The sequence below is a fragment of the Euprymna scolopes genome, chromosome 2, assembly GCF_053919585.1.
Source record: "Euprymna scolopes isolate OS-2025 chromosome 2, ASM5391958v1, whole genome shotgun sequence".
Lineage (NCBI taxonomy): Eukaryota > Metazoa > Mollusca > Cephalopoda > Sepiida > Sepiolidae > Euprymna > Euprymna scolopes.
In genome coordinates, this window is record NC_136483.1 from 123,597,373 (window position 1) to 123,624,851 (window position 27,479).

The following is a 27,479-nucleotide window of genomic DNA, read 5'->3' on the forward strand; positions in this document are numbered from 1 at the left end:
TCACTTTGATCTTCTTGATCCTCAGCTTGAAGAAGTGTAAACTGCTGATTCTGCTTCAGTAGAAAATGTAGAATTTAATTCTGAAGAGTCAGAGTAAGATTGAAAAAGTTTTATTTTAATAAGAAAATCACAGACTTTATGCGGATGATGATTAAAAAGGACGGAAAGAGAATACACAAGGGAAGTAATTCACTTCTGGAGAACGTGAATATTCTTTTTCAGCACTTTCTCTGTCACTTAGGGAAATCCAAGGCTATATGATTTTTAAGGCGGGGAGGTTAAATGGAATCTTAGAAGCAGGTTTCTGCTGAAACTGAAAAAAGGAAACAAGACAAAAGTTCTAAACTATTAGTTTTAAACTAAATATTGAAGACTTTGACAAATTCTAGTAGAGTGTTGAAGATTCAGCACTTGAGCATCGTCTGAAGAGTCTCTCTGACGATCATTTGAAGGGGGAGAGTGAGGAAGTGTTGGAACTGAATTATTGGTGATAGTTCTCAAGAGCACTTGGGAAAGGATCAGAAGAATTGGACTGCAGAGGTGTATTCTGTAGCTGTCGGTTCTCCAGCTCAGAATCAAGAAATGTTGTAGCTAAAACATATGTTCTAAGCTTGTATCTCATATTTTTCTCATTTTTAATTTGGGGTTGAACATAAGACACTGATTTTTGGTTAGTGATCAGATTAAAATGTTTCCTGAGCAGTAAATATCACCATTTTTGGATGGTTTCTACAATTGTAGGCCTTCTTTACAACTGTGGAATGCTTTCACTTGGCAGAGGCCACAGTTCTGGGTCAAAGAGGCAGCGATAGTATATTCTGAAACATCCGTTTTGGCCTCAAAAGGGAGAGAAAAGTTTTTGGCTACAAGAGACAATTTAGTAATTTCTTGCTTCAGGTAACTAAAGTTGTCTCCCCTCACTAAGGAATAAATTCCTTAGTGAGGGGAGTTGGTAATCCTGGTTAGGGGATGCAATTTCTTGGAGAAGTTTGATATGCACCTGGAATAATGGGAACAGCTCATTGAAAAGAAATGTTTTGAGACAGGCATCTCCATCAATCTTTTGAGCCTTTTGTAGTCAGATTTTATTGAGCCTTTGTATCCAAGCAAGTCTACAGAGATGAGCAAGTATTAACTTTAGTTCAATGTTGGTTCATATTAATTACATGAACCTTTTCGAGTTAGTGTCATGCTTAGCTTGATTTTCTCGACAAACTAACATTCTCAATGTAGGCAAAGGTTCTTTGGAGGTCTTCTCACTTGGTGTCATCAATGATTCATTAGAAACTTGCTATTTCATTGGTTACTCCGAACATAATTCAACAAAACTGATACAAAGATCCAGAAGCCTTGAAAGCTGTGTATCTTTGTTATTCTGGCTTGATGGTAACTTGATGATAAACACTGGTTAGATCAAAAGTGACAATATCATTTACCATGTCCTCCATTCGAAGAAGAGTGAATCTGTTTATTGTTTCGGAGTTATCCATAAGTCTGTGACGCTCAAGAGATATTATGAACGTTTGAGCTTGACACAGATTCAGGACTCTATAATACCTTTCTTTAACATACAGGATATTTCAGACTGAATAAATTTACATCCGGTAAGGTGTCTCCTGAATTCAACTACTATTAGATGACAGTCAGGGGTTCAATTCGCAAACAAAGAAGGATAAGGGACGTTTTTACTAGTGGTCAGTCTATAAATAATGAGAGTTTAGAGTCCTCTAAAAGGTATTTCCACTGAAGAATGCTGACTTAGAAATTTATGCCCAAGGATGATATTACTGCAAAGGTCAGCCATAATCGATATTAATTGATATTATCATACTACCTTCCATTCAGACTTGAGCAGACTTAACAACACAATGTCTGAGAGCAGAAGATGAATGAGAATGACTAGCTATCAAAATTCTCTCGGAATGAGCAATTCTGACCTCTTTACTTTATCATAATGGATGACATTTTCCAAGTTCCCGGTATTGACGAATATCTGCATAGGCTACCCTTTGATTTTTTTCCGATAAGGACAGATGAGATACACACTCCAAGAAAGAACTGAAATAGTAAGAGATTTACCACAAGCCACAGTCAGTGATCTGCAAATTTTTTTTTTTTTTACAATTTCTATAGATTGAATTTTTGGCAGAGTATCTTACTCTGTCATGTTTCGCGTTTCCACAAAAGAAACATTTCAGTCCAGAGCAGGCCGCTACTGCAAGTTGCTCAGTGCACACCGGCTGGTTGACCACTACTTCTCTTGTTTTTGCCAAGGAAGTCGGATCAAGTGTATGAAGTTAGCTGTATTGGGCTATTTCAAGTGTGAGAGCCTTGTCCTATGCTATCAGTAAATAAAGTGTTTTGTTCTCAAGAAGCCTCTGGCTGATGTGGGATGAGAATATCCCATTTATAAATGCATTCCTGATGTAATCGTCCTGTAGTCTTTGGAAAGTTCTTTCAAAGACTGCAAATATTGGTCCATATTCTCATTTGCCTGTTACCACCACATTGCCAATATGTCAACAGAAAACACTATTTTTTGGCTGGACAAAACCCTGCTTCAAGAACGTTAATAGCTGCTCAGTTGTTCACATGTAAGATGTGTTTATAAATAGCCAGAGAAATCTAGTTAATAAATTAAGTTTTAACTTGTATGATGGCTCAGAATCAGTGTTTAAAAGATTTTTTTCCAATTATGCCACTTCTTGACAGCATTCAGTTTTGTGGGGTCCAAATCCAGTTGATCAGGTCTGAGGTATTTCTCCATTTTAGGTTCTTAGTGAGATAAATTGCAATGAAGGAGTCAAAGTTAACTTGAAAAGGCTTTTTCACAGGGACTTTATATGGGTTGACTATAGATAAAAAGGAGGGGAAGAGAGAAGAATGATCAAAGGAAGTGTTGTGGAGCTTCTCTGGTATCCAACCACTGTGCCGGACGTCGCCGGTTGTCGTAGCAGATGCACTTCTCATCACACATCACAATCCATTCGAGAAATTGGTCGTTTTTGTTGCACAGAAGGAGCGTAGAAGACATTTCAAAACGACGATTTTTCTTTATTATCGTTCAATTCATGCGGCACCCATTTATCCAACGTTTTGACTTCCCTATTAACGATTACTATAATACTGTCATATTGATTACTGTACACTCATAAGCCCTTATCCTCCAGTGGTCTCTGGGCCTTGCTAAGAGATGACTTATTTGTAAAAAAAAAAAAAAACCTAATTAATAATTTATCTAAATAAAATATGCATTATCTAAACCAGAAAAATAAAAATAGATATGTAATGGTAACACAAGTATAAAAATGAGGAACAAGAGTATGACTGATGAAGAATGCTTCAGTTCACATGTGGTTGGAATTTACTGAAACTGAAAGATAGAGTAATATTTTATATTTAAAAATTACTGTCAAAGAAAAATATTGATGTTAATTTGATAGGAAACAAAAGGAGAGACATTTTCGAAAAGCATACCTCTATTTACTTGAATTTAAGCCCAGTCACAAAAGTTTACATGTTAGCAGTGAGTCATGCTTGTTATTTAAAAAAAAAATGTAGATGATGCATGCCACTAGTGAATTTTCACTGGCAAACAAAAAAAGGAAGTTAACTTGTCTTAGTTTATATATTAGATTGTTGATAAATTGATTATCAGTAGCTGATTGATTTGCTTATCGGTGCATTGTGTGTTTCATCAGTATCATGTTATCACTAAATTGCATCTTTCGTCATGTTAAGATCGAAAGTTTTTATATCCAATCTTTTTATATTGTCTATTTTGTAGCAAAATTGTTTTATAACAATTTTGTTGAATTCATAATTTAATGATTAAATGATGTAATGATAATCAAATTTAATTTTGTAAAAATAATTTGGTAAAAAATAGTGCTACTCTTTCAATTTTTTTACGAAACTCTTGCAAAATAAAAAATGTGAAATCATATTGTTGATTAGAAATTAAAATATTTCCCTTTTTCACCAGTTTCAAGTGAGAAATGGATGTTTTTTCCAAGCTAGAATTATTTTGATCATTCGAACGACTATTCTCATCTTGATTGTTTACAAAGTTTTTGTTGGTGTAACTTTTAACATTCTTCAGGCCAATCTGTTAGAACTTATAAGTCTGTCAGGCTTAATTTACAAATAAATAACTAAGAATGACATAAGTGAAGACTTTTTCTTGGTCCTGGATGACGAAATATAAACTATTTACTCTTTTGCATATTAGTTAAATCAGTTTAAGATTACATACGACTTCCTAAGTTTAACATAAACAAATTAAAAAATGTACCAACCAAAAAAAGAATAGTTGTACTAATAATCGCTATCATACAAAATAATGTGAATTAACATAAAAAAATATGTGAGCTTAAGCATATTTTTATTTATTATTTACACTTGAAATGGAAGCAGACCAAATAGCGGTTATTTACAAGGTAAATGCTGATTGCTTTTAAATCCGAATGTACTTCACAAAGATTTGCTATTTTATATTTGTCAGTTCTTTTTTTTTTTTTTTTTTTTTAACTAACTTCAACAAAATTGTCACATTCACTGTTGACATTTTTTCTCGTGCCACCACAGCAATCAAACGTGTAAACGGCATAAAATCAATGCCAGTTTTTACTTTTATTTACATATCAATATATTTCTAGTAGAAATTTCAATCTTGCAATCTTTTTTTTCCCCTAAAAGTAAAATTAAAAATGTGTAAAATCTCTTTCTCTTTCAGGTATGTGGAAGAACATGTTCAGAAGACAGGAGTGGCAATTGAAACACAGGGATTTTCATTTGTTACGAGTGGACGGAAACGAGAATCTCTCACGGTAAATATTTTATGCTTTCATCTTTTGATTTAAGTACAATTTATTTTCCGAGAATAAATTTTGCAACAAATATTAAATTACGAATTTTATCTTGAAATATTTTAATCAATAGTTTTATTATTTAATAAATGTCTATTTTCTTCCTATGTGGTCAGTAGATATTTTATATAATAAACGCTTACTGTGTTAACACATTAACAATCTATTAATATTGGTGATTATGTAAATCTTTGTTCTTATTAAAGACTATTGTACTCTGTATTAAATAGTATAGCGGGTGTGTTCAGTGTGATGTTTATCTGAAAATAACATATAATAATCTTAATAGATATTTTTTTCTTCTTCGGGAAGGAGGAATGGAGCGATATATAATATCAGAATTGTGATTATTTTTCATTCAACTGGGTGTCACTTATTTGCTCCACTACCTTTTTTCAGAAAATGGGAGTGTAGTATCGATTCTCACTGCATATTTTTTATTTGCAAATCTATAATTGTATTATATTTTAATGAGGAAAGGGTAGTGTTGTATAGGTTTCTCTAAAGAATGACACTATATCAACTTTTACTCAATTATTAATAAGTATATATATTTTTTCTAATAATCATTTGTTTTTATCTGCTCTTATTTCTTCCTCATCTACAGAAAATCACCTAATGGAGATTTGGTATCTGCTTTTCTGAAACCGAACTATTCTGTGAATGAACTATTGTACTACCCTTTCAGTGTTCACTTCATGGAGTGAGGGAAATATATTATGTTCTGTCATCATACCATCTTTCAAGGAATTAACTCTTTTATTAGATATGGGGAGGATAGTTTAGTATCTGTTCTGGTGTGATGAGACTATCCTTCTAGGTATTACTTCTTCCTTTAGGGGAAGTAGTATAGTATGTTTGTTTGGTATGGCACAATCCCCCAGACTAGCAAAAATAAACAGTTTGGAATTCTTTTTATAAAAATTAACTTAAAATTCTATATTTTACCCACTAAATGTAAGAATATTTTTTTTTTATTAGATGGAATTATTTTTTAAATGGATTAAGTTTAAACATTTAAAAACAAAACTAAAAATTTGTTGAAAAACAAAATGAAAGAAAACCCATTTGTTATTGTGGTTAAATACTGATGATATTATGAAAATTCAATGCACATCAAACAGAACTCACATCTGCCAAAGAGCCACCATCGAATTGAATGAACATGATCCCGAGCACGGATGCAGCAACACGCGACCAGTGCAATCCTCCTCCTCAACTTGCAATCAACTTGACCCTCCCAGTCTACTTGCTGTTCTTTTCACATTACATAATCCCATGCCCAGATTGGCACATCGCGTTCTCTCTGTGGTCTTTGCATCAGTATCGGTTCGCCTTCATTACTCTTTAGCTCAGCACCAACATCCTCATCATCTACATGGACCACGCACCTTAAGTCTAAAATATGTTATGGCATTCCATCAACACTCAAGTTGTTAGGGGATTGCACTCCCGTAATCAACCCTCTTTGCCATTGCATCGTACATTTGGATTCTGGCTAGTCCTTGCTCGTCAATTTCTGGGTGCCTCTTATATCTCTTGGGTGCTTCCATTCATAATTAAAAATTGATCTATGTGGCACTGTGTCTGATCTCAGGAGCCATGTTGAATGTGACTTCTTCAGGTGATATCCTTCCTCCCTTGGCTATTGCTTTCGCTTTCCGATGATATTGCATTATTCCATTTCATCCAGATCTATAGGCTGCCCTGTAATAACTTTTTATTTTCCATTTTTTTTAGCATAGCCTGGAAGATTTCTGAGTGAAAAGCAGTGCCATTATCCATTATCACCTCCCTTACTGGACTTAATTCAAACATCACCTTTTCTAATTCAGCTGCAATTGCAGACACCGATTCTGCATCTAACTCCCTCCATATCTCCAGTCTACTTGGTCCACAGTCAATCATTGACAAGTATGCTCCTCCACGATAGTGCATGTTATGTCAATAGCTAATCTTGTCCAATTCTTCAAAACTCCAATTTCCCCAGGATTATGTATATTTGGGATTGATTGACACTGAACACAGTTCTTTACTACCTTCATTTTTTTCCGTTTTATATGGGGATCATGATCTTGGTTATGCTTGGCCAAAAGAGGTGTGTACTATTTCATAATGGTAGGCTGTTTCACAAAATGGCCTGAAGTAGTAAAATGCAAAATTCTGATGACAAGGTTTAGAATTAATACATCACAAGAGATGTTTGCAAGATTCAGGCTGCCAGAAACAATCATTTTAGACAACAGCACACAATTCTCTTCTAAGGAATTGGAAAATTTCTGCAAATTATTTATGATGAACCATTTAAGAACTGCACAATACCATCCTCTGAAAAACAGATTGGTGGAAAGATACATTGATGTGTTTCAGAGATAAAGAAGGGGAACAACATTGAAAGTGGAAGCATAGAATTTTAAAAAATTTTGATAATCTTTACCTCAGACTCCAAATGTCAGTGTGGGAATGAATCCAACGGAATGTTCACGAGAAAGATTAACTCGATATTCAACAAATCTGGTTAGAAAAGAATATCAACGAGAATGAGACCTCGAAAAAATGCTATAGGCCAGGTGATAAAATTGACTTTTTGGAATCATCACTTAAGTAAGGTAACCTGGCTAGAAGGTATAATTGGCAAATTGGAAATAGGATAGGAAAGATGATGTATACAATTAAACACTATCTAAATTTAAAAAGGTTTACATCAGAAGTGAAGGAAAGAAGTGAACAACCTATGGATATACATGTTCGACATATTAGAACCCCCTCTCAATTCATAAAGACCTTTCCAAATTTCTAAAATAGATTTAAGCAAACACAAACAAATCCCAACTGAATCAACGGAACCTTATCATAAGAGGAAAAAAATGTAAAATTTGGAGGGCTTAAAAACTTTCAGGAGGAGGAAATGTGACAAAACTCAAAAATATGTAACTACGAGGGTGAAACTAGTATTTGCGAGTTGAAATTGAGCATTTGAAATATGATTTCATATTGAAACCAAAGCTTGCCAACTTAATTTACTTGCCAACTTAATTATAAAGTGTTGCTACCTGATATGAACATCTATTATTGCACACTGAATTAATCTATTATTATATCTGTATATTGTTTTCACTCGACAATACAATAACTTCCTTAGATGAAGTATTGATGCCACATCTGAGAAGGTGCAGCACAAAGTAGCCTTTCTTACCTTTCAAAACTTACCTAATAATATATACTCTTCTTTAATATTATTCAATGCCTCTTTTTCAAAAAAAGAGACACTATTCTTACTCTATCGTGATTTTCATAGTAGATGCTTGACTGAGCACGAATCTATGTAAGAATTTCATATCCAAAACTTCTCTAACTACAGAACACCAAAAATAATTTTCTTTTCTTACTCTAAAACTAAATGCAAGTTCCATGATTAAAGTTTCTTTCCAAGAACTGTCTGTTGAACTCCTATGGATGCTTCTCAAAACCATCCTTTTAAATAATCAGATTCTTTCTAGTTTCTACCATCTTTATGATGTCTCATCGTTCAGCTAACAAACTCACCATTGCAATTGCTATCTAGACTAACTCTAAAAAGGGAATTGATGAAGAATGAAATTAACATAAAGTAATAAATAGCAAAAAAATGTTTTAAAAAATATTTTAATGTAATGTTTTTTATTTTAAAAATATTTTTTTTTGTTTATACAAGATTTTAAGTTTTTATCTATAATGTTAAAAAAATGTAAAAATCAAAACATTTAATTAAAAGATTTATTTCTATTTTGTAAAGTAATGGGAGTAGTTGCAACAATTTTAGAAAAACCAAAAGTTCTTGATGATATAGAAAAATTTATGTAGTGTTAAAAATGAGTCGTTATGGAATATCAAAGATGAATGTTTGTTGTAACAATGTTTTGAAAACCATGTTTATCAACCACAGATTTATCAAATAATTTTTCTTAGATATTGGTTATGAAAGACGTCAACTAGGGTTGCTATGGAATCTAAACGTTTCCACCATCAAATATATTATTTGACTGTTAATTATTAGTAATATATGAAAGACTGTATTTTTATCAATATTTACTATTAGTGTCGACATTTGCTACTGAGAGCAAAGATGGTGACCACTGTAATTTGCATTTTCTGTTGACAACTAAGATGGATTACTTGTTCAAAATATTCTGAGCAGTATATTTTTTAAGAAATGAAATCAAATTAAATCTTATTGTTCTGAACAATATGGTCCGATTGACCGGTCAGAATCAAACATCAGCACTTAGCAAAAAGCTGCCATTTGCTCCTTGATCTACAGTTACCCTTGACTGCCGGACGATGGCTGAGGTCAGGGAATGTGCTCTCAGGCCAGTGTCCCACACAGACTCCTGTTAAACATTCAATTTGGGAAAGCAAGTTTCTTGACATGCCAGTGACTTTCCAGATCAGAGATTCCCAAGTCTCTTTCCCATGGATGATGAATAAAAACATATCTGAAAAGAAATGGGGACAAAATGTGCTGGAAGACTCTTAAAGTAAACATATTTGTGCTGAATGTGTGTGTGTATGTATGTGTGTGTATGTATGTGTGTATATATATATATGTATATATATATATATATATATATATATATATATATATAAGTGGCCTAAAAAGGCCACAGGGAAGACAACCAAGCAAAAAAATTCAAAGCAAAATTAATTCCGAAGCAGCAAAACTAAAGCTGACTTGCTAGGACACTATATAAATGTAGACAAATTTGGGTATATGTAAAGTCGAACAGAATGAAGGAAGAAAGCGACCACGTGTCTGCGCGTGTTGTCTTACCTGCTAGGAGGATCACAGGGAGGGCAGAAATTAAAAATGGCGGCTGTGGTTTTTGTAAGATTATTGAGCGATGACGTCAGGCCTCACGTGACTGTTTTTCTGGCCGCCGATTGGCTGATGACGAACGCTTGGACAATAAAAGGAGTATGTTCAGAAGATCGACGACAGTGTGTATCAACTGCATCAGTGTGATTAGAAGTTCGACGTGTGTGTTAATCAACTGCCATAGTTGCGAAACGAATTCAAGCTATTTCGGCAAAATGGGGGAAAAAATTGACCTCAAATTAATACCAGAGTTTGATGGATCGACCCCAGTAATTGACTGGGTGGAAAAGGTGGAATTACATTGCCTTTTGTCTGGCGTAAAAAACTTCAAACATGTTGTTCCTCTGCGTTTGTCCGGCGGCGCCTTTGCGGTGTATCAACAGCTCAGCCATGAGGGCAAACAGGACTACGAGAAAATCAAGGCGGCATTGTTCAAGGCGTTTGCGATTGACCCCACCACTGCTTGGGAGCAACTTGAGGCAAGGACCTTACGTCCAGGCGAAACGGTCGACGTGTACTTGGCAGAGCTGACGAAGTTGACAGTGTTGTTTGGTGGACTGCCTGAGCGGGCCTTAGCATGCAAATTCCTAGCAGGACTCCCGACAGGAGCAAAGCAACTACTACGAACTAGCTCAAGTGCAGATTCGTTGCCCCTTAATGACCTAGTAGATCGGGCCAGGACTGTAATGAAGAATTACTCCCGAGATGAGGGAACCAGTAATTGCTGCTGGTCAGTCCACACCGAATGATAAGAAACCGTATCAGGGACCCGATCCACATGGTGGAATCATATGCTACAGATGCAATGGACAGGGCTACATTGCAAAGAACTGCCGGCAACAACCAACGGCTGTTCGCTGCTACCGGTGTAAGGAAACTGGCCATATAGCTGAAGACTGTCCGGAAAACGGAACCAGGGACAAGGTGTCTACGTTGACCTCTTCCTCACGCAGAAATTAAATGAGACGCTGCCGATCATCCCGATATATATATCAACGAAACACTGTGCTCAGCACTCCTCGATTCCGGGTGCTCCCGCACTATCTCTGCCACATTTGGAGAAAGAAGAACGTCAGAGTGACTACCATCAGTGGAGAGACGCGCACATGTTGCGAGGTGGGCAATGTAAACATTCGGACGAAAAATGGAAGCTCCGCTAACCTAGAGGCGTTGGTAGTGCTCGGAAAACCTGAGTTTTGACCTACTCCTAGGATATGATGCCATCAGAGCCCTTGGTGATGTCTGTATAACGGCGTCGGGGGCAGTACATTTTTAGGAGAAAGCCCCAATGTGTGCTGCGCTAAGGATTGACCAACCAGACTTCAGCGTCGAATTTGACAAGCAAAAGAGGGTTTGGACTACCTCATGGAAGTGCTCGGAAAACCGGGAACCAGCCAAACTGCAGAATGGAATAACTGAATAACATGTGCCCGACCACATGAGGCCCGCATATGAAGAAGAACTTTAAAAATGGATCAAGGATGGTTGGCTGATTCCCTACCCCTACAAGAAACTTGGACCTCCTAAGGGTCTGATCCCATTAATGGCAGTTGCTCAGCGCAACAAAGCCAAAGTCAGGCCGGTAATGGACTACCGAGAACTGAACTCGTATGTTGATGCGTTCACAGCTGATGCTGATGTGTGTGCTAGCAAACTACGAGAGTGGCGCCAGCTGGGTTCTAATGTGTCCCTGTTGGATCTGAGAAGAGCATATCTGCAGGTCTGGGTTAGCGAGACAATGTGGCTGTTTCAGACGGTAGTGTTTGCCGGTAAGAGGTATTGCCTCACAAGACTGGGCTTTGGGCTGAACGTTGCGCCCCAAATAATGAAGACGATCGTCAATGCTGTATTGTCACAGGATAAGACCGTAAAAGAGGGGACATCAGCATACCTTGACGACATATACGTAAATGAAGACATTGTGCCGTCATCACGTGTGAGGGCCAAGTTAGCCGAACTTGGACTGATGTGTAAGGATCCAGAACGCTTGGAGGATGGCACACATGTCTTGGGGTTGAGCGTTCAACAGGAGCGAGGGACCTTGAAGTGAGGGCATGGAACTGCAGTTCCTGAAGTGCCCCATGTCCTCACGAGGCGGTCTATATTTTCCCTGTGTGGAAAACTGGTGGGACACTTACCAGTAGGTGGATGAATTCGGGCCGCGACAGCGATCATGAAGAGGAGGGCGAGTGCAGTTACCAAAGGCTGGGATGACGAAACAGTGGACAATCTGTTGCTGCGCATGGTGAAGGAGACCATCACAAGAATCAAGCAGGAGACCCCGCTAAAGGAGATTGGTGCGTCCAGGGAGACAGGCTAAATGTGTGGGTGGATGCGAGCTCCCTCGCGATTGAGGCGCTATTGGAGATGAACGGATCTGTGATTGAGGACGCCTGCTGGTTGCGACCAATGGATGATGCTGCTCACATCAACCTGGCAGAGTTGGATGCGGTAATAAAAGGAATAAACTTGGCACTCCAGTGGAAAGTCAAAGAATTATGCATACGCACAGATTCGCTGTGTGTATACCACTGGATAGTTGACACACTAACAGGCAAAACGAGAGTGCGCACCAAGGCGGCTACCGAAATGCTAATCAGACGAAGGTTGGAGACAATAAGGAAGTTGGTGGAAGAGTACGACCTATCGGTGAATGCGGTGCTTGTCACTTTAACTTGCAATCTTGCTGATAGACTTACCCGTGTGCTCCAGTGTAATTTACGACGCAATGAAGAAAGAAGCCGAACCAGGGTCTTTATGTGCTGCTTCTATTGAGGAGACGGATAAAATCAAGAAGGTACACCATGACAGTGGACACCCCGGAGTGAGATGGACATATTATTTCATACACTTAACCAACCTGTCAGTGTCCAAAAGCAAAGTGGAAGCAGTGGTCAAGGAATGCCAAATATGCCAGTCAATCGACCCTGCTCCCACCAAATGGCAGAAAGGTCGGCTGGAATCGACGAGAATTTGGGCCGACTGGACATGGACATAACCCATTATGGTGGTCAGCACTTCCTCACACTGATCGATTGCGGACGAACGAGGTTTGCGATCTGGCGATTATTAACAAGACAGGACTCGGCTAGTGTCATCTGTCAATTAGTCCATATTTTACGAGCGGGGGCCACCTGAAGAGATTCTCACTGACAACGACACAGCCTTTTGCAGTGGAGAATTCAAGCGTTTCGTAGACGAGTGGGGGATCTGACTTAGACACAGGTGTGAATATGTACCGAGTGGCAACGGTATAGCAGAGCGGTGCCACCGAAGTGTGAAGAGGATAGCAAGGAAGCAATGTACGATTGCAGAGGCAGTATATAGGTACAATACAACACCAAAGGATGACGCGACTGCTGAAAGTGCACCTGCTAATGCGATACATTGCTATTGAGTGCGTGTTAAGAGCATTGACGCCTGCCTGCCTAATCAGAAGAGGACGCAAGGATGGTACAAGTTAGGGGACACCGTCTGGGTAAGGCCTCTCAATAACCGATGTACAACCAGTTTCAGAAGAGGACGGATCACCGGCATAATTAGTGAGCAGGCTGTGCTGGTTGATGGTACTCCACGGCATGTGAAGGATGTCCGGCCTGCCCTTGATACAAACCAAATGGCGAACAGCGAAAGTGATGAATCATCCAATGATGAAATGTGGATCCGACCTATGCCCCATTGCCGTGATGACGTGAGAACCTCAGCACAGATGGCGATAGTTCCAGCGCCACTTCTGAGAGCCCCAATGACGATGGAGCCCAGCTTGATGGAAGGACTGCTGGCAGCGTTAATGGCGACAGGTCTGTTACCCCTTCTGAGAGCTCGGATGAAGATGGAGCGCAGCCGGATAGTAGAACTGTGGACACTGACCCAAGTAGCTCTGATGAAGATGAAGTCATCCAGCTAATCCCCCTCCGTAGGAGTACCCGTAAGAAACGACCGCGGCCGCAATGCCGCATGTGTGATCTTGAGACCAGGGGGGGGTGTAAAGTCGAACAGAATGAAGGAAGAAAGCGACCACATGTCTGCGTGTGTTGTCTTAACTGCTGGGAGGATCACAGGGAGGGCAGAAATTAAAAATGGCGGCTGTGGTTTTTGTAAGATTATTGAGCGATGATGTCAGGCCTCACGTGACTGTTTTTCTGGCCGCCGATTGGCTGATGACGAACGCTTGGACAATAAAAGGAGTATGTTCAGAAGATCGAGAACAGTGTGTATCAACTGCATCAGTGTGATTAGAAGTTTGACGTGTGTGTTAATCAACTGCCGTAGTTGTGAAACGAATTCAGTATATTTTATTGGTTTGAAAATATAGATTCTTTTTAACTAATTATCATAAAATTTTAATCATAGAATAGTATCATTATCTTCTAAACGCCTGCAAATTTTCATGTAGTTTCGGCCCATAGAACCAAGGATATAAGCATTTCAATATTCAATTTGGCGACGAATATAGATATATCCATTTTGTGTAGCAATTTTATAAGTTCTAAATCTCGGCAACTATTGATCAGAATTTAAAAAAAATGAAGGCTTGTTGGAAAGCTAATGACCTGAATTGTGTAGTGGGTTATGTGACATTTGCCTTTAAGGTTGCGTGTTACTGTTTCAAGAAGTGGGGGAATCACTGTGCTATATTAATTTAACTTAAAATAAACATCCACTTTATGGCCACGTTGGTTATAAAGTGGATGTGTATTTTATGTTAAATTAATCTAGAAAAGTGATCCCCCACTTTATAATTTCTTCATATCTTGGAAACTACTCGTTTCCTGGGATTCTTACTGTTATTTTCATTTTCAGCACCCTCAAAAACCTATTCAGTGGTAATTTTAAATGATTTTTCATGGGTGGAAAGATACTGCACCTTTATTAATACTTCAATCATAGTCATGTGTTTTCCTCGTTTTGCATACGATTACAAAATATCTGATATTTCCCCAAAACCTCTGGCCTTGATAGAGGGGAGACAAAAACTTGCTGCTATGGTTTCAAAAGATCTGAAATAACAGCAAGAGGAGACTTGATTCCAAATGTTTCTCATATGTTATATCTCCCCTCTTTGGTTTTCAATTCATAATCGTAACCTATTTCCAAAAGAGGGGAGATATAACATATGAGAAATATTTGGAATCAAGTCTCCCCTTGCTATTATTTCAGATCATTTGAAACCATAGCAGCAAATTTTTGTCCCCTCTATCAAGGCCAGAGGTTTTGGGGAAATATATATCACCTGGCATTGCTTAAAATGTGATATTTTAATTTATGCAGATTTCATATTTATTATTATAGAGCCAATTATCTATTGATTATTATACTCTACACAATACATAGTAGTGATTTCAAAAGTTAATATATACATATATATGTGATTTGAATGCCATTAACTAGAATTGAAATCAAAACATTTGTTACTATCCAAGCTAAGTCCATAATGTATATTAAAACTTAAAAAATTAACATAGTGCATGTCTAGAAGATACACGTTTAATCAACTTGCGCCTGCCAAGTTCCAATTTTTCAATTTTGATCCCTTAACAACTATTTCTACCAGCAAAACCTAAACCGAATTTGTTCCACAAGTCTGAATCCCCTATATTTCAAGTTTCAAATCTGTGACCAAAAATTGACAGTAGTTTTGTAGAGTCCATTCCACACACACACAAGGTCACTTATATATACATATATAATATGTATTGTTTAGGAAGTAGTTTGATCTCTGTAAAAATAGGCAGAGATTGTCATTGTTTGATGTCTGCATGAACTGCCATATTGCATTTGACTTAGAACACTGGATTGTCTTTTCAACTGCAATAATGTTAATGGGTCAGCACCTGGTACATCATTATTTGGTCATTAATTTTAAAAAAGTTTTCATTAAATAGTTCTATTTGAGGAAAATGTTGGCTGGGTACACCAGTGCTAGTTGGAAAGATATTAAGTTCTATGAGAACAATGTCAGAAATAATTGCAAAACCATTGTATTTTCTGTCAAAATCAGATGCCAAGGTTTTATTGCCAACTCAACCTTCACGTTTGTCTTCCTCCATTGGACAAGGAAGACAAAAAAAATACAAGACAAGACTATGGAAATCACACAGAGTACTTCACAAGAGTATATAGAAATAACTGCAAATCAGAGCTTGAATTACTGATGCAACTATGTCCTTTGTATAACTCAGATTAGACAAAAGATGTTCACCAATTCCTATAGTGTCATAACATAGCTTACTGTTATTTAAATCAATAATACAATTCTTTTAAATAAAATATATATATATAGTACTGACAAAAGACACATAGACATTCATGTATCTGTTTTATTTGTATAACTACTTTTTAAACAGTCTATAATAAATTTGTTTCATGTAATTCATTTGTAATTTTATTTTGCTATTTTTCCTATATATCTACTATAGTTTCTTATTAACAATAAGTTAATAAAAATGTATAAATTAGAAAAACTTTTTTAAAATATGCTCAGAAATAAATATGCAAAGAAAGAAATAAAACTAATATATCTAAGCTAGCTAGAAAGATATATTGATGATGCATAAGAGTTCAAAGGGAGAGGGAAATGTGTGTTCTCTCTCTCTGTACATGTGGGGGGGGGGATTCTTTTAAAAATAAAGTTTTCTGTCTCTTTCACTTTCACTTCCTTCTTCCCCTTTCCTCTAGCTATGCCAAATTGTTGTTTATTCTTGAAAGACCCACCCCAACCCCAACCCAAATTCACTCCATTGCTCAGGCAAATTGATTTGTTCTTTCTTTACATTTCATTGGTTTTATTTAAAAGGTAAACAAAATTATCAAAATATCTCTACTGTTATATAAAAGTCACTTTGTGTGTGTGTGAGAGAGAGAGAGAGAGAGAGAGGGTTACTTCGTCATAGGTTCTCAAACGGCCTTTTGCAAATTTCATTCAAAGGAAATTTATGTCTGGCAGTGTTTTTAGATATATTTTTTACAGAAACAGTATTTTTCTTATAGATAAAACGAAGAATTTTTACAGGGGAATTTTTTATATGATCCACTAGCAAGGGAGATAATAAAATCTTAGCAAATGATTTCTTTAAAAAAAAAAAAAACAATTATTGACATATGGAGATATAGCTTAGTGGTAGACCATTCGACTACAAATCGACTGATTCCCTGTTTAAGCTCGGATGTATCTCACCATTTTATTTCAATTTTTTTCTTATTAATAAGTTTAATTTACGATAAAAAAAAGAGGTACCATTTAAAATCGCCGCAAATCATTTCTTCATTTAAAACTAAGTATTAATCAGAAACGACTTTTCCAGGGCATTCATCATCAAGCCAAATATCAGCTGACGTGATATTGTAAACGAACACAGACAGAATTTGATGAACGAAATTATCATTATTTTTTATTGTTTTTTGCAAAATAGTCCACCGAGCAAATTATTCCTTGTAAAATATAGTATTCAATAAAGGATTGATTCTATAATAATACATATGCAATCTGAATAAATTAAAATATGTTTAAGCATATTGTATGCCCAAGCAATGCCGGTTATCCTGCTAGTTAATACTATAAATAAATAAAATAAATGAATACAAACGTTTTTATCTTGTGTGTTAATGCACAGAAACAATTGGCAAAAACAACAAAATAGTATGTGCCATGCATGAAAACTTTGCAAGGAAATTTACATGGCATCTAGGTGAACTGATTAAAAGGAGTTGAGAATGAAAACTGAATTGGAGAGCAACAAGAACGAAGGTTTATTGTTAGATTATCCTGGATTTTTTAATTTTTGTTTTGTGCTTTGCATTTTTAAAAGCTATCTCAGCATCATGATGTTAGATAAGATCGATCTGAAGCTTATACCGGAATTTAGTGGTTTGGACCTCAGCCAATTGATGATTGAATGGATTGAAAAACGGAGCTTGTCTTTGTAAAAAAAAAATGCAGTGCATTATCCCTATGAGTTACGCAATAACAAAAAATAGTCTGTGCTGTCCAATGAAAGCTTGGAAGAGAAATTTGCATAGCATCAAGATGAACTGACAAAAATAAGGAAGAACGAACTAATGACCAACGATTTATTGTTACAAAATTGTCCTGGATTTTTTGGTTTTGTGCATTAGTTTCTTTTATTGTGTCTACAACTTGTGAATGAAATGTTTATTATTTAATATGTTGGTTTCAATTTGATAATTGTGACAAGCTCCAAAAAAAGCTGGAAAAGCCATATATTAAAAAGATTTTGCATTGTATGACTTTCCTAACGATTTATTATTTCTACTAATTTCAATTTTCTAAATATCAATGCTCTTTAAATAGAAACACTCAATTTCTACTTCACTTTGCATTTACATGCAAGAGTTCTTAATTGAAATATTCATCTCGATTTCATGTATCATTACAGGGATCAACTAGAACAAAAAAAGATAAAACTATTGTCTGTCAGTTTTTAATTCTGATGTAGAGTTGAATGTAATAATCAAAGAGGAAAGCGCCCCCGTGTGTGTGTGTCATGCGGTCATACAACTTACCTTCGGATGGGGTCTGAGAGAAAGAGAAATTAAAGATGGCAGCTATTGATTTATAAGATGTAGTCTCGTGGAATCTCATGAGATCTCATCTTCCACTGCACATGTATGCAAATAGAATGGGGTCAGTTTTCTGATAAAATGTCTGTTGGCAGAGGCAGTGGGGAGAGACGTGCTGAAAGTTGAGAGAGAAAGTTGTTAGTGACGAATTCTAGCTGGACTTTTGTGCATTGTATTTGGTTTTTGTTTTGTTGTTTACCAGCCCATTTAACGTTAAGCTATTTTGGCATAATGGGGGACAAATTCAACCTTAAATTAATACTGGAATTCGACGGCTCGACTCCGGTACTTGACTGGGTGGAGAAGATGGAACTTCATTGCTTGTTGTCTAGTGTGAAAAATATTGAACATGTGGTTCCTCTACGTCTGTCCAGCGGGGCTTTCGCAGTATATCAAGAGCTTAGCCCTGAGGAAAAACAGGATTATGAAAGGATCAAGGCATCATTATACAAGGCGTTCGCTATCGACCCCGCCACTGCTTTGGAGCAATTTGATGCAAGAACCTTGCATCCCGGTGAAACGTTTATTTGGCCAAGCTGACGAAATTGACGGTGTTGTTTGGTGGGCTGCCTGAGCATGCAAATTTTTGGCAGGGCTCTCAACCATAGCATAGCTTCATTGTCCCTTAACAACCTAGTAGACCGGGCCAGACCGTGATGAAGAATACTTATGAGATGGGAGAACCAGTAGTTGCTGCTGCACAGCGCGCATTAAATGAGGATAGACCGTCCCAGGGTCCGTCCTGCATGGTGAAGTCATGTGTTATAGGTGCAATGGCAGTCAGTCATGAATGTCAGTTGCCGCTGGCAGTTCCTCACAAGTTTAGATTATCAGCCAACAAAGGAATATTTATAGCTAACAAATAAAACAATACTTTAAAAAATTACATTTTATTAAACCACAGCATGCTCTTCATACATTAAATTAGAATGGAACTCTATCGTAGTCTGCACAATAAAGACACTATTTATTACTTGGATTATTCAGACTATTGTTCTCATCTCACAACACTTTGGACAATGTAACCTCTGATCTTCAAATGAATCTTGTTGAACTCCAGAATATGCATAGAATTTTAAATGGAACTCTTTATTTAATCGACAGAAGTAGCACGCTCTTATTCCATCAGCCTTGACTAAGTAGAAGTCTTAAGTAATTTGCAATTATATTCTTAGTATCACATGCGTTGACGATTGAACCTTCAATTTCCAGAGAGTGTGATTTAGAACTGCATTTTACCTACTACTTTATTTATTTATTTAGAACTGCATTTTACCTAGTGCTTTATTTATTTAGAACTGCATTTTACCTAGTGCTTTATTCATTTATTTAGAACTGCATTTTACCTAGTGTTTTATTCATTTATTTAGAACTGCATTTTACCAAGTGCTTTATTTATTTAGAACTGCATTTTACCTAGTACTTTATTTATTTAGAACTGCATTTTACCTAGTGCTTTATTTATTTATTTAGAACTGCATTTTACCTAGTGCTTTATTCATTTATTTAGAACTGCATTTTACCTAGTGCTTTATTCATTTATTTAGAACTGCATTTTACCTAGTGCTTTATTTATTTATTTAGAACTGCATTTTACCTAGTGCTTTATTCATTTATTTAGAACTGCATTTTACCTAGTGCTTTATTCATTTATTTAGAACTGAATTTTACCTAGTGCTTTATTTATTTAGAACTGCATTTTACCTAGTGCTTTATTTATTTAGAACTGCATTTTACCTAGTGCTTTATTTATTTAGAACTGCATTTTACCTAGTGCTTTATTTATTTATTTAGAACTGCATTTTACCTAGTGCTTTATTTATCTATTTAGAACTGCATTTTACCTAGTGCTTTATTCATTTATTTAGAACTGCATTTTACCTAGTGCTTTATTCATTTATTTAGAACTGCATTTTACCTAGTGCTTTATTCATTTATTTAGAACTGCATTTTACCTAGTGCTTTATTCATTTATTTAGAACTGCATTTTACCTAGTACTTTATTTATTTATTTAGAACTGCATTTTACCTAGTGCTTTATTCATTTATTTAGAACTGCATTTTACCTAGTGCTTTATTCATTTATTTAGAACTGCATTTTGCCTAGTGCTTTATTCATTTATTTAGAACTGCATTTTACCTAGTGCTTTATTCATTTATTTAGAACTGCATTTTACCTAGTGCTTTATTCATTTATTTAGAACTGCATTTTGCCTAGTGCTTTATTCATTTATTTAGAACTGCATTTTACCTAGTGCTTTATTCATTTATTTAGAACTGCATTTTACCTAGTGCTTTATTCATTTATTTAGAACTGCATTTTACCTAGTGCTTTATTCATTTATTTAGAACTGCATTTTACCTAGTGCTTTATTCATTTATTTAGAACTGCATTTTACCTAGTGCTTTATTCATTTATTTAGAACTGCATTTTACCTAGTGCTTTATTCATTTATTTAGAACTGCATTTAGTGCGTTATTCATTTATTTAGAACTGCATTTTACCTAGTGCTTTATCCTTTAAGCCACATGTTATTGCTGACAATTATCGTATGATTTTGAGAGCCTTAAACCTATTCTTGTTTTTACTACTTATTACTATTAGGTTATCCAAAAAGTTCATAAACACTTGCAAAAACTTGATATTTTACTTGCCAAGTAATAACAAAAGAAAAACAAAAATCTATCCTAAAAAAAAAGACCATTTTCCATGACTTCCTGGCATCTAAGCTTTCGTATCTGGTCAAAGTACCATTCAGCCAGCTTCAAAACAAAGAATTCTTGACACGCTTCCTAACTTTACCAAATGAATCAAATCAGCAGCCCTTCAGAAAGTGTTGCATTTAGCGGAAAAGGTCTTAATCTGATGGAACATAGTCAGAACTGTAGGCTGGATGTGGCAGAACCTCCACACTGTCCAGCTCTTCAAACTTGTCTTTGGTAGCTTGGCATTGTCCTGCTGCATCAAAGCGCGCTTTCAGTTGATCAGAGCCAGGTACTTCAACTTTTCATAGACTCGCTGCAATTGCTTCCATTGAAGTTTGGTACTGATGGCACGACCATTCAGAACTAACTAAAAATGCATGATTCTTTAAAAGTTACACGCGCACAAGTGTTTACAAACTCATCGGACAACATATGTTAGGTTGGTGCAAAAGCTATATCATTTTCTCACATGTTACTTTTATGTTAAGTGTCGAGACATTATGTTGAACAAAGATGGTGGTAATAAATCAAATCAGTGAAGAATCAATGCAGTCACGATCTCGAGTGTTGAGTAATTCTTAATAACAAAGATGATCGCGAAGAATCAATGTAGTCACAATTCCGTCATTTCAAGATGAAGATTGACATCGAACTGACTTGAATCCAGAATCTGATTATTTTTATAATGAGGTTGGAAGCTTCTCATTGGTTGATTGTCCTACCCTAACAAATTTAAATAAAGTTATAAATAAGATCGTCGAAATCATTGGGGTCGTCCTCTCATTATTAATCAAAAACATTTTAACACACCTCCTTTTTGATCTAATGAAAAAGTCCTTTCAGACTCAATTTGGTATGATAGTGTAGAAAAATAAATAAAAATCAAAAATAAAATTCTTTTTTTCTTTTTCTTTTGTTTTATTTATTTTTGGAATTTGACTTTATTCTCATTGGTCAAAAAAATATATTAATATATTGGGTAAAAAAGTCATTTTCAATCACAATCTTTTGTTTGTGTTTTTTTTGTTTTTTTTTTTAATACATAAAAATACAGGCATGCATAGGTCCAGTTTTTAACAGTCTAAAACAATATCTCATCATTTTGATCCTCAGAGTTACCCAAATATGAATCTGAAAATCCTTCTGAATTTAGAAGATATTTCAACTTATACTAAAGATTGTCCCTTTGTTCCTTTTAGATAAAGAAGGGCTTGTTTTGCACAAGTTAAGTCCTTAATTGTCAGTTTTGACAAGTTTTGAGATAGCTTTTTTACAATGTAATATATATCAGGCCTAGTGGCAGTTATCAAATAGATTAGACTTTCAATAATTTCTCTGTATAATCGATTGTCTATTAATTTATTTTTGGTCTCTATATTCTTATTTATATCAATCTCAATGGGAGTTATACGAGGTTTACAATCTCGCATTCCAAACTTCAGCAGGATTTTGTCAATGTACCATGATTGGTTCATTGTTATAGTTTCACAACAAAACACTTCATATGGGGTTTTGCCCAATCTTTTATTGAACAATCTATTTCTGATATATGCCACTGCCATTAAAGCATACGCCCATAAACTATTGGCTAATTTCGATTTGATAAGTAGACATCTTGCCATCTCGAAAAGGATCCACCATGCTCTTTCAGCGGTGCCATTTTGAAATGAGGAATACACTGCTGATTACGATGGTTAATTAAAATTCAGTCCCATTGTCTGAGCGAATACTTTTTACCAAGTCGTACAGGGCATTGTGAGCTAAATATTTCTTAGTGGCACGGATGTCGGATTTGTTTTTTAAGAAATAAACCATAATTAAACCTGAATAATTGTCAACAAAATTCAATGCATACCTTAAGTTATCTCTTCCCATCAGGCTTATCAGGCCTGCCAAGTCTCAGTGCACAAGTGAGAATTTTCGTGGCCTTTTTATCTGGTGTTTTGCTTATGTATTTTGCCATTTTTCCTGTGTCACGATTTGAGAGATCATCTGAAGGTATTATTTTCATGCCTTCAACTACATTTGGTAACTTTTTAATATCAGCTGTATTGCAGGGATCCAGAATTTTATGCCAGGTTTCCAAGTCATGACAGGCGTTTTTTGAGAGAACCATATTTTTAAATAATATGGTCTGCCATTTTCTTTAATGTCAAATACAGTTCCATTTGGGTATATTAATTTTGACTTGTTATGGTCATACTTTATATTCATGCCTTGTTTGATGGCAGCCTGTATGGAAAATATGTCTTGCTTAAATGTAGGTATAAAGAAAGAATTTTTTAGAATACAGATTTTGCCTTTATTATTTTTTTAGTGATATTTTAGTATCGCCTCTTTTCATGACTATATTATCTAACTACCGTCGGCCAGTTCGACAAAATGGATTAAAGTTTGAATCAAAATTAATAAAATTAGATTCTTTGGTAATAACGTGTGCTGTAGCAACACAGTCTACAAGAAGATTTTTACCGTTTGTCGTATTGCTAGAGTTGCGTGTAAATAGAAATGTATGTTCTTCATGAAAGTTCTCAACACTTTTGATGAAGTCCATTTTTGAGCTTTCAATCAACATTAGGAACTTTTGTGATTGGGTCGTGCACAATTCTAGCAGATAATTTTATTCTTTTTCATGGGAAAATTAATTTTGGTGAAATCATTGCAGTGAGATGTGTAATTTGGTTGTGTTGGTTTACAAGAAGGATTTTTGAACTTCATGATAATGCTAGTTATTATTGTCCACAAGCATCCGATTCATCTCTTTGTAACTTCACAATGTCACTTTAAAGTTACTGAAGGTTATGGGTTTGTCTTTTTGCGTTATAACAGTTGTAACAGGTTTAAAGTTAGCTGTAAGTCCCTTGAGTGTCATTGAGATAAATAGGCGATCGCTTATTATTTCACCCAAGAGTTTTAATGCATTTGCTGTTGTTTCTGCCCTTAAAACATAGTCAGTAATTGTCTCGTCTTCCATACATTTTAGAGACGTTAATTTTGTATATAGAGATATAATTTTGGATTTCCCTTTTAATAAATAATGTTCTCTTAATATGTTCAACGCTTTATGTCCATCATCCAAGGCATATCTTATAATCAGAGACAGACTTCTATCGTCTAAGCATTGAATCAGTTCTGCAAAAACAGTTGCATTCTTTTCAATAAATTCAGGGTCGTTAGCGAGATTGAATAACTTTGTGTAGTTTTGTACCCTTAAATGCCACAGAGATTTCACCTGCTGCAATTCAAATTTTGATTCCAATCCGTTAACGCAAAGTCAATGGCCACGCGCATAACCTGTTAAGTGTTGAGACATTATGTTGAGAAAAGATGGCGGTAGTAAATCAAATTGGCAAAGAATCAATCCCGAGTCACGATCTTGAGTGTTGAGTAGTAATTAATAACAAAGATGACTGCGAAGAATCAATGTAGTCACGAACCCTTTCAAGACAGAAGTTGACTTGAATCCAAAATTTGATATTTTTATCATGTGGTTGGAAGCTACCCATTGGTTGATTGTCCTACCCTCAGTTATAAATATGATCGTCAAAATCATTGGGGTCATACCCTCATTATTAATCAAAAACATTTTAAAAAAATATGATTTCTGAATTCATTGATATATATAGTCATGTTATATATCATTTTGAAGTGCATTTTTCACTCTATCGAATCATATTATTCGTTACTGTTCTCAATCTCCTCATTCATTTTTTTTGCAGGTTTTTTGACAGCATGGACAAAATTCAAATCCGCACGATTTTCTTGTTCCAGTTCAAGCTCGGCAGAAAAGCTGCCGAGACAGCTCATGATATCAATGATGTGTTTGACTCAGGAACCACTAAAAAACGTGTGGGATAACGGTGGTTCAAGAAATTTCACAATGGTGATGAGAGCTTCAAGGTGAAGACCGTTGCTGACGGCCGACTGCGGTTGATAACAAACATTTGAAAACCTTAATTGAAGCCGATCCTCACAAAACCACAAGAGAAGTTGCTGTTTAATTTGAGGTTGACCACTCAACAATCGTTCACCATTTAAAGTAAATAGGGAATTCAAAAAAGTTGATAAATGGGTACCACATGAATTGAACGATAATCAAAGAAATTGTTGTTTTGAAGTGTCTTGTATGCTCCTTCTGCGCAACAAAAACAACCCATTTCTTGAGCAGATTGTGACGTCTTAGGAGAAGTGGATCCTCTACGACAACAGGCGACGTCCGGCACAGTGGTTGGATGCCAGAGAAGCTCCACAACATTTCCCAAAGCCGAAATTGTACCAAAAAAAAGGTTATGGTGACTGTTTTGTGGTCTGCAGCCAGTCTCATCCATCAGAGCTTGTTGAATCTTTTTTTTTTTTTTACATAGACATCAGCACTTATCAAGGCAGAGAGGCCACTCGAGGATAAGGATTAAAGAGTGTACAGTAGACAATTGGACAATATAGCAATCGTTAGTAGTGGAAATTCAGTAAATTTGTTAACTTATATGGAACGGCTCATCAAAAACTTGTTTACGTTAGACTTGAAGACAACCAGCTGGAAAGCAGGAAAACGGAAGACAATTCCATAGGCGTGCAGTTCTAAGAAAGAAGCTTTGTTCCTGGAATCTAGGTTTAGGCACAGATAAAGAGTGGGGGAAATTATTGATAGTGTTTTCTGCTAGGTGAAATGATTACAGCAGAGAAGTACTGCAGACAAAATTACGAAATGCACCAGAAGCTCCAACATATGTGTCCGAGATTAGTCAGTATGAAGATAACAATTTTCCTCCATGACAACGCTCGCCCGCATGTTGCTCAACTGGCCCTCCAGAAGCTGAATGAATTGGGCTACGAGACACTGCTTCATCCATCATATTCACTAGACCTCTCACCCACTGATTATTACTTTTTTAATCATCTCGACAACTTCCTGTGCAAAAAATGCTTCAAAAGCTGAGATGATGCTGAATCGGCCTTCAATGACTTCATCGCTTCCACAACTCCGGATTTCTATGCTAATGGGATAAATGTGTTTCTTGTTGACAAAAAATATTCTAATGGTTCTTATTTCGATTAATAAAGTTTATTATGATCTTTTGAAGTTGAACACCGAAAAATGACATTTTTCAAATGAAAGTGTCTGTCTTTGTGTGTGTGTCTGTCTGTGTACATTTCCCAACAAAATAACTCTGTCAATTTTCAGTCTACAGATTCGAAATTTGATAGACAGGGTATGGAGATTTGGGAAAGTCTTTGTAATGCGTTTTTGGCCAAAAATTTGTCTGTTAAGGGGTCAAAGTTCAACGATTTGACCTTTGAGAACTCTACCAAACTCCTCCGCCAATTTTGGGTCTAAACAATTGAAATTTTAGGTATAGGTTCCTTGGACATGGATCTAACTTAATAACTTGATTTGAGCCCAAAGCAATAAATGTTAAGGAGTTATAATAGGGGTCAAATTTAAAAAAAAAAAAAAAATTGATCTCTGCAGTCTCTACCAAATTACTCAGACAATTTCTGGTCTAAACATTTGAAATTTTCCATAAAGGGTATTCAGAGATAGGGCAAGCTTTTTAATCGGTTTGGGTTGAAAATTTGAGCTACCAATATATAAATGTTTGTATGTATGTTTGCATGTCTGCCTAAAACTTTCAACAGAGGCGACAAGGTCAGTATAATTTTGAAGTTTGGTCTTTCAGACGACAAATATCGAAAAATTGACTATAAACATTAATATCTTCACGTTCAACTAGACACTTCACTGTCATAATGGCTTCCCCTGCATTCAAAAAACTGTAATGGATGGGACCATTCGCAGACCACCAAACAGTCAGCATGACCTTATTTTGATGCAACTCTGGCTTCAGGAAGTGTCATGGAGCTTCATTGGCGTCTAACCACTGAGCTGAGCATTACCAGTTGTCGTAAACTTTTCATCAAAAGTCACAACCTGGTCGAGAAATGCGTCGTTCTTGTTGCATAAAAGAAGGGAAGATAACACTTCATAACAGTGTTTATTTTGGTTGTCGTTCAATTCATTAGGCAAACATTTATCAAGTTTTTTTTGTCTTTCCAATCTCTTAAGTGGTTAGAAATTATCATATACATTAGTCCAATTCAGAAGCAAGTTCTCAAACAATTGTGCATGGATTGACTTCGACTAAGGCTCTTAAATGATCGTTTAAACATCCGATGAGCGACAATTACATTCATCATCTTCAAAACTCGTCACTACCAAAAATTTCTTAAACCACCATTCTGCTGTGCGCTCAGTAGTGGTTCCTAAGCCAAATGCTTTGTTATCGCAAGCTTTTTGATCTAGCTTGAATTGAAATAAGAAGATTATGCAAATTTGCTTTTTTTCCATCTTGTATTCAACATTCTGAAAAGAGAGTGAAAAACTCTCTTTAAAATGATGTATAAAGTAAAACTATTATAAAGAAAACTTGTTTGGTTTATGCAAGATGGTACCCCGCCTCATTAAGCGACGA

General features: G+C 35.9%; 1 protein-coding gene across 1 annotated transcript in view; it reads left to right on the forward strand.

Annotated features, from left to right (window-relative positions):
- LOC145295889 (uncharacterized) overlaps positions 1-27,479 on the forward strand; it is a 443,022-nt gene that overhangs the window by 277,554 nt on the left and 137,989 nt on the right. The window contains exon 3 of the mRNA XM_080141646.1: positions 4,736-4,829. Coding sequence (XP_079997772.1) covers positions 4,736-4,829 — 94 coding nt within the window. The remainder of the gene's footprint in view (positions 1-4,735; positions 4,830-27,479) is intronic.